The following is an 8,758-nucleotide window of genomic DNA, read 5'->3' on the forward strand; positions in this document are numbered from 1 at the left end:
AGGACAGGTTCGTCAGGGCGACAAAGCAGGGCTCTCTCCCTGCGTCCTTCCTCTGCGCCATGCATGGAGGCTGCGTGGGCTCAAAGCTCGTGGCCTGAGCCCAAGACAAAACCACAACTTCATAAAGTCACTTAATGATCCAGCGCCTTGGGGCCACGCGTTGCTTCAAACAAGTGACCTTGCCTGCTTGTCTCCATGGTAACAGTTCACGTCCCAAACTGTTCCTTCCTGTGTGGGAGGAAACACTTCAGAAATGGGGAAAGGCAGCGCCGAGCACTGCTTTTCCCCTCTTCTGCCCCTTCTCCTTAGTCTGAATATTGCAGTCTCCTGAGGAAACCGTCACAGCAGTGGAGATGCGGCAGCCTCTCTGCAGATGTACGCCCAGCGCACACTTAAAAATCTAGAAACCTGAAGCCGCTTTTCCTTTCATTTCACACAGTGCTGGGTATTTTTCAGGGTGCTTCACCACTCTTTTCATTAGCAGAATGCCAGCATGACCTGCTCATGCTGAAAGAGAGAAACTGCAGGTCAGAGAGGTTGCATTCCTGCTACAGAGCATTAGGGCAGCAGAGTCGGGCCAGAAGGCCAGCGTAGCAAGGCTGAGCCTCTTCCCAACCCCCATGCGTGCCCGGCCTTCCCGCAGCCCCGCCCCTGCCTGAGCCACCATCCTGGCCAATCAGCTGACGTGTCTGCCTCCAGCCCTGGACCCCGCCTCCTGTGCCAGGACTCAGAACGCGGCCTGTGATTTCCCCCCGGCGGGATGCCTGATTGATTGGGCATAAGGCGATTGAGCAAATGTATGTTCTGGCTCAACCTGGACGGAGTATCAGTTGCACTGTAAGCAAGGTTCTGCCCGTTCCACCATGTCTAGGGTCAGAGCAGCATTTTACAAGATGATAAATGACCTTTCTTCAGCTGAGCCCTGCAAGTGCGTGCCTGATCACAAAACCCTCCAACTGTAGCTCTCAAATGTACCATGGGGTCTACTTTCCAACCAGAATCAGGAGCCAAGAGCACTCATTTCTTGGCCCAGCTTGAGCTCTTCCCGGTAATTTTGATCCCGTGATTCTGTCCATGAAAGAAATCTCTTTCTCTGCAGCATCCCTGCCTGACTTTGACGTACAAAGGTGTAATTAGAACAGCATGGAAAAAGCCGGAGGATCCATTTACCTCATCCCTAACATTTAAGTGCTTTAAAATATGTTTCTAATGTCCTAGGTGCACAGGGCCAAATTCCCTTCTCAGTTTTTCACATGCATGAGTAAATCCACACAGTCTAAACCCCTGGGGCCTTAGGTTCTGCTTAGAAGTTTTCTTTTTTTTTTAAAGAAAACAAATATTCCATTAAAACGACATAGTGTTCTCTGCATATTTTTAGGACAATTAGAGTTTAGAATTCCCTCTTCTTCCTCCCATGGTTAAAAAGAAAAATTCTTTAACTATTTCTTCACCAAGAATGACATTAAGCTGGGATTAAACTGGAAGGTTTTCTTGTCTTTTCAAATAACCTTCTCATCTTATATTGTGCAAGGGCCAACTGGTGGATTGAGAGCCTTGTTGTGCTGTGGGAAGGATCCAGGCTCTGCTGTGGTTTTGCCAGATAAATACTTTAGGGAGACAGTTGTTTGTAAACTTAATGGAAGCATTTGCATGACCCAGAAAAGTTAAACTCACAGGAAACAGAGAAATATAAAAGTCCACTTTCTACTGTCTGCTTGATTCAAAATGCATCACTGATTTGGGTAACTTTTCTTTAGCACTTCTGACTGTGTAAAAAAAATCACTCAGTCTGGCTGTGCTTCAGTCAGTGGGCCAGAGCTACAGCAAGACCAAGCGGGAGGAGCCTGCACAGTCAGTTTTGTGCAGAAGTAGGGATGGGGGAGGAAGGAGGGCTAACCCCAACTCACAGCCTGCGTGCTTCAGTGTGTTCGTAAGTCTGTGTTGTGGTACACAGAGCAACTTGTTGAACATTCCTCTGTGCTGCTGTGGCCACGTGTGGATAATATTGGCCTAGCCAACATGTAAAACCAATGTCTTGCATCCAAGTTCGGAGCAACATCTTTGCCAGGCCACTGCATGTTAAAGTTCAAAGACCCCTGGCCACCAAATTCAGAATGAGAAGTCGATGTCTGACCTGCCTCCAGCTTGTCTTTGATTCATGGCAAAGCATATCAAAAGATGGAGAAGCCTAGCCCTGCTCACTCCATGATTCAGGAAAACAGTAAGATATTCCTTCATGCGAGCCTGACTTGGAAGATGACCCAGCGATGGCTTGGAACGTGTATCTGGGGTGTCTTAGAAATAGGAATTACATCAAAGAATCACAGAAAGAACTCATAACTTCCTAGGGAAAATGTGTTTTTTATTTAAATTAAAAAATGTGAAAATTACAAACTGTTAAATACAGAAGACAATTTTTTACAACTTCATAGAATAAAAAGGAAGTATATACATCACTTTCTTAACAGGCGCAGATAGACTTGCACCAAACTTCAGGATTAAGCAATGGAAAATGTGACAACGCACATGTCCGTCGCAGTAAAGTTTCAGAATTCAAGTGATTCCAGGCAAGGGGCCAAACTTAACTTGGCTTCTTTCACCTTAAAGAGCCTCCGTTGGAGTAAATCCACACTCTGAATTTTAAAGTGAACAGAGGGCCCTTTTCCCCAAAACATAAATTTCCTCTAGCGCTGTGTTGAGGAGGACTGATAAACCAGCCCCTACACTGTTAACCCTTCCATGGGAACAGTAGTTACTGAAGTCTCCAATCCAAGGAGAGCGTGCATTAAAAAAAAAAAAAAAAAAAAAAAAAACTTTATTTGTTTTTACTAGAATTAAATTTGACCTTTTGGTGTGTTTCTCTTCCTCCTTGTCTTCCAGGGCCTAAAGGGCCTGCTACAAAGCTACTGACCGCAGGAATACAATGGGGACATCAGCGAGCATTCCCGAGCATCTTGTTGTAGACTTCTAATTCTCTCAGCCCCAGTGTTAACATTCCACCACCCAGAGAACTCTGCAGAGTAAAATGCAGCATCTGCCTCTCTGGTTCACGGCTGGGAGAACAACAGCTCGGACAGGTTGGTGATTTGCCCTGAATTTCCAGGTTACCTGTGCTCTGAGTCTCTGACTGCTCCTTTAAATAAGCAGATCCTTGTTTCAGACTTAAGGACCAAAGGAGAAATATTTTATCCAAGCTTCCTCACACCAGGCCATGCAGGACTTCACAGAGTCTTAAAATCTAAAGATATGCTCCCAGGCCCTAGAGGTGTAGGTCATCGGGGTGCCATGGAGGCAGTAAGCCTCTGGGTGACATGCCCTGGACTGCACACGGAATGTGGGCCCTGGCTTTGTGCAACCTCCACCTGAGTTATGCCCCTCAAGGTCTCAGCTACATGACGAAATGCAGTATTATGGAGGCGCGTGTTATGTCCTCTCCCAGCTCAGAACACAGCTGGGAAAAAGCAGCAGGAGAACTAGCAGTCTGGCCTTGTTCACCTGCTCCATTGCCCTTTACAAAGATCAGAAACAGTCCCCTGCACGGCTGTATGAAGTGCAGTTTGGGTTCTGGGGAAGCTCTTCCAACAAAGTATCGTGCCAGCATGCGATGCTAGACAGTCCCAGGTAAGAGTTCAAGGTTATAGGTTACACAAAGGGTCAAAATACCAGACTATGTTTTTCAATCCCAGCCAATGTCAACCGGCTTAAAGTTGCATCTTTTTTCCTTACTGTACGCAAACAGACCAGGTTCAGATCTCCAGCTTTCTGCCCTCAAAAGTCCTCCATTGAGTTTCCCCATCTAGCCTAAAAGACCTGCAAAAGACACTCAGTAATCGGCTGTGAACTATTGCCACAGGCACACAACAGAGGTACTCATAGGCAGTCAGATCCAGAACAAAGCTCCAGGCAAATTAACAAATCAAAACTAGCCCCTCAGCCTGTGCTAGGCATTTGGCAGCTCTGGGCTTGGGCAGAGGCTGCAGGAGCTACCAGGGCATCCGGTGTGAAGACAAGAGCAAGCACATGGACCGCCAATTCCGGGCAGGAAGCCCAGCCCCAGGCCCCAGAGTACATGTACCCACTGCACACCTTCAGGGCTTTTGCTGCACCGGTCCACACCAGGCACGTCATCGACGTCTGGCTGCTGCTGGCTCCCAGGGAGCCTTGGCCCCCACCGCCCCCCATGCAGGAGCTTGCAGAGGGTCTCTTTAAAGTGGCAGCTGCTCTGCAAAAGTGAAACCAGGCACAAGAAGTATCCTCCCTCTCTCTAAGGGTGCTGGCTGTTGGGGCCACCTCCAGGGGCCCTGGGGCTGCTAGGAATTCTGATGGATGTTCTCCGAGGACCCTTCACTGCTTTCGTTGGGGGGCGTCTCGGAACTCTCCTCCAGCTCGTCATCCGCCCCCTCCTCCTGGATGGTGAGGTGCACGTCCGGGGAGGAGGACTCAGAGCTCACGCTGTCTCCTTCCATGGAGCAGAGGGTGCAGGACAGGGCAGGCGCCACGCTCTCCTGCAGCATGTTGAACATCATAGGCACCTGCACCGACCTCAGGCCCGACACCGTGGGCAGCGGCTTCATGGCCTCTCCCCAGAGCCTCTCCTCGTCTTTGTACAGCAGCAGGAGGCTGGACTTCTTCTCCCGCCTCTTGGATTTCATGTAGCCCAGCATGATTCCAATCAAGAAAACGCCGTAGAAGGACATGACAACCAGGATGTAAAAGTACTCGTTCCCGTTGCCGCTGCGGCTGCCGGGCACCTGGGACTCCAGGGGGCTGCCGGGGGCTGCGGTGCTGGGCTGGGTGCTGTTCAGAGGCTCCATCTTCAGCATTGAAGCACTGCTCACACAGCCAGAGTCTGGGGAGAAACCTGCAGGTTAAAACTGTCCCGAGGGTCTGCAGGACAGGGCAGGAGGGAGGCGGGGGAGCACCAGGTCTGTGGAGTTGCACTTTCAAAAAAGCTCATAACTGAGTGGAGAAAGAGTGGTAAGAGGGGCCTGCAAACAGTTACCGGGGGGTAAGCAAGCTGTGAGGGGCTGGAGTGCATGGGGGAGCTGCAGAGGGACGGGGGCAGGTGATACCTTTCTTAATGCATACATGTCCATCATACTTGCATTTTATAAAGTGAGCCTACTAAAAAGCACTGCTTTTATCATTTTAAAAACAAAAGGAAAAAGAATCAATGTAAGACGAAGGAGCGTAGAGAAAATAAATACCATTTTAATCGCTATGAAACTTTTTAACTTACGGAGCAGAAAAAAGATAGTTTACATTTTGCTTCTCAAAGTGAAAGCTATTTTTAATTCAAAACACAGTTTCCCTGGAATGAAGAAAGGGAAGGCAAGCTTCGTCTACTAACTGCTAAGAATATTCTTCTTTCAAATGTTTCAGAAGCAAAGCGGCATTGCTAACTTACCAAAGGCTGGTGAATTTGCCCCCCAAGTCCTGAGTTCCTGAACGGCTGGTCTAAGAGCGCTCTCCCTGGGCTCCGCGTTCTGACAATTCTGGGGCGGTTGGGATATATAGTCAAGACTTGCATCGTCACGTGTTCTGGGAGGAAAATTTACAACAGAGGTTGGTCGTGGCAGTGAGCAGTGCACTCAAAGCACTGCAGTTCAAATCACTGAGCTTTGCAGCTGTGAAAAGACAGACAGGGAAGCGGGAAGGGCTCCTCTCACAGCCCAACGCCCAGCCAGAGTTTTCAGGGAGCCGTGAAAATGAGTGAAAAAGAGAGAAAAGAATGCGCCCAATGGAAACTGTCAGCCCCGAGTCTTCTGTCATTGAATATCAGTTCACATTTCCTCACCCTCGTGGGGAATAACCACGTCGCCCACAGGCTTGCAGAGACGGTCATATACCACAATCTGGATATAAGACAGTTGGAAGCAAGTTCAGGATTTACTGTCAAGAAACTGGGGCTTAAGTTTCAGCTGTTCCATTAACTATGCAATAAACAAATCCTCAGCGAACCTTTCTGCACCTCAGATTCCTGATCTGTAAAATTGTTGGGCGTGGGGGCCTGCAACACATAGGGCCATGTGAACGCTCTGACTTTTGAGTCCCTGTCAGCTTAATCATGCTAAGACTTAAGGTGGGCTGGTGCAGTTTAGCCCTTTAAAAACACAGGGAGATTCTACTGTCTTCTGTATCAAGCTCATAAATCTATTTTTTTTTAATTAAAAATATGTATCTCCCAGATTCTTTTCAATAATCTGTGTGAAGTGGAAACAGGTTACAGTGCAAGACCCCAGGGGCAGGCTTTGCTCCAGTTCTGCGGCGCTTAGCTCGGCCCCCGCAGCATCACACACAGACCAGTCACACACCTCTTCACTGCCTTTGGCAGGTCAGGGGAAGAGCAGGGATCTTCCTGGCGAGCAACTGAGCAGAGTTCTAGCTTTTCAAACCTGTGTTAAAAATGGTTACTGGAAAAGGAATTGAAGCCTTTGATGTCAGTCCATTTAACTGTAAAGCATCCCCAGGATGCTTACTCTTAGGGGGCCTTCATTTCAAGTTGAAGTAAACTGAGAAGGCTTCTCTATTCCCCATTTTCTGTGGCCTATGAATTGCAGCCAGACTACCTTGGGGATTCAACTCTAGAGAAAACCTTTCTCATGGTTCTGCTGTTGTCAAATTGAAGCTCGTGGGAAGCACAGCGACATCCCTCCACCCCAACTGGAACACACACAGCCCAAGCGCTGGAACTTTCAATGCTGCTACGTGAACCCCCCTGGGTTAGCATCTGGCCCTAATCCTATTAGGACACCTGTGGAAAGAACAAGATGATCGGCCCATGCTGCTGTTTTCCCCACTGGTCTTCGCATCCTATGGCTTGAGCTGTGCTCACTCTAAGGCCCCACCTGACTCTGAGGTATCAACCACTGACCATCCCAACCCCAGGGTCATCCATACACTAGAACTTACTCATCTCAATAAAGACATCCTCACATTATATCAATACTTTAAAACCTCCACGGTTGCCTTGGCCAACCTGTATTCATCATAAGAACCTGAAAACTTCCAACCTCAGTTATGCCAACAGTGGTTTGTCAGGGACACTGGAAAAAGAGAAATCCGTGAGAGTGATGTCTATTGATCACTGATCACTGTGCTGTTGACCATGTACCTTGCAGGACATGAGATTAGTCATCTCCCATTGATGGTCAAACACTTGCAAGCTGGAAGCTTGGAGGACGCAGAGAAGAGGCATGCAAAGGGGTTGCCAGATTTAAGGAGCAAGGAAGAAAGTACCAAGTCTGATGCCACAAAGAGCCTCGTGCTGAAGTTTCAAACAAGATAAATTTTCAAAACCAAGTAAACTGTCCCAGGATGGTAAAACCAAGAACAGACATGGATAAATCTAGAATGAAATCCAAAGGACAAGGCAATTCAGAGACATAGGAAGAACAAAATCCAATGTAGGCATAAGAGAGGGAATAGCCCAAATGAAACTCTGTCCCATGCCTGCTGGATATCCCCACTTCCTCTGGGACTCCACACTCACTCCATGTACAGGTGCTTGCCCTACAGTTAAATGAAATGAGGCAAATAAACTGCCCAGTGCTGTGTCTGGCAGAATGCGTGGGCTCAGCCTGTGCTTTCGCTGTCATGTTGAGAGTGCCTCTTGCTAAAAGGGCTGTACGTTGCTTCCTGATGGGTGTATTCCTGTCTCCAGATTTTTTATTATTGCTCTTTTTTCTCCCACCAAGAATGGAACTTAAGATATGAGGCTTGCAAACTCATATCACATAGCCCAACCCCTCCAGCTCTCGCTCACTACAGTGTCATAAGAACTACAGCAGTAAGCAGTGGCATAAATAGGTAGGAAAGAAAGGTGTCTAGAAAGTACACTCTATCAGGGAGAGGATGGAGGCCACAACAATTATTCATTACATTTGCTGGGTTCCCTATAGCTCAGAGAAGACAAGTAGTGATTCTATAGCATTTTACTACGCTGATGGGCAGTGACTGTAATGGGGTATATGGTGGGGACTTGATAATAGGGGGAGTCTAGTAATCATAATGTTGTTCATGTAATTGTACATTATCAAAAAAAAATTTTTTTAATTGTGGTAGCTTACTGCTAAATTCTCCCCCAGAGAGGTGGCCCCAACTCACACTCCATCTGGCACGGCTTGGGAGTATTCTGAACCCTGAGTACTGTCCTTCTATTCCTTACCCATATGATAGGTAGACATCAACGTATCACACTGTTGGTAGGAATTTATGTTTATTACCATTTCTCTTTCTTCTGGTTTAAGAAGCACCTGCTTATGCCCTTAGCTCATTTTTTTCCCCTCTGGATGGGCAACTTATTTTTCTTAGTAATTTATGCAGATATATGGCTATATGCTTCTTAATTGTCAAATGAGTTGCAAATATGCTTTCTGATTTGTTGTATATTCTGTAATTGTATTTATATTGTGTTTTGGAGAGTTTAAAATCATCTAAATAATTTTTATTAGCCAAAAAAAATTTTTTTGCTCTGTTCCAGTTTCTGTAGAGACAATTTTAGAGAAATAAATCCATTTTACAAATATTGTCTCTTAGTGTGAGGCTTGCATTTCCATTTCCTTAACAGTGTTTTTTGAAGAGCAAGTGTTTCTTAATACTGATGAAGTCCCACTTGTCAAAACTTTTTATGGTTTCTGCTTTTTGTATACTAGAAAATTTTTGTTCAATCCAAGGTCACAAAAATTTTCTATTTTTTCACCTGTAAGTTTTATAGCTTCAGCTCTTACGTTTAGATCTATGATCCATTTCAAGTCAA

General features: G+C 46.6%; 1 protein-coding gene across 1 annotated transcript; it reads right to left on the reverse strand.

Moving 5' to 3' along the window:
- Positions 1–2,341: 2,341 nt before the first annotated feature.
- Positions 2,342–5,922, reverse strand: KCNE4 (potassium voltage-gated channel subfamily E regulatory subunit 4). The gene is made up of 2 exons (XM_017660852.3): positions 5,408–5,922; positions 2,342–4,849 (listed from the first exon to the last, which is right to left on the reverse strand). Exon 2 carries the CDS (start codon positions 4,821–4,823, stop codon positions 4,311–4,313), a length of 513 nt encoding a protein of 170 aa, XP_017516341.1. The 5' UTR covers positions 4,824–4,849; positions 5,408–5,922; the 3' UTR covers positions 2,342–4,310.
- Between the last annotated feature and the right edge of the window lie 2,836 nt (positions 5,923–8,758).

This window comes from Manis javanica, chromosome 12, assembly GCF_040802235.1.
Source record: "Manis javanica isolate MJ-LG chromosome 12, MJ_LKY, whole genome shotgun sequence".
Classification (NCBI taxonomy): Eukaryota; Metazoa; Chordata; class Mammalia; order Pholidota; family Manidae; genus Manis; species Manis javanica.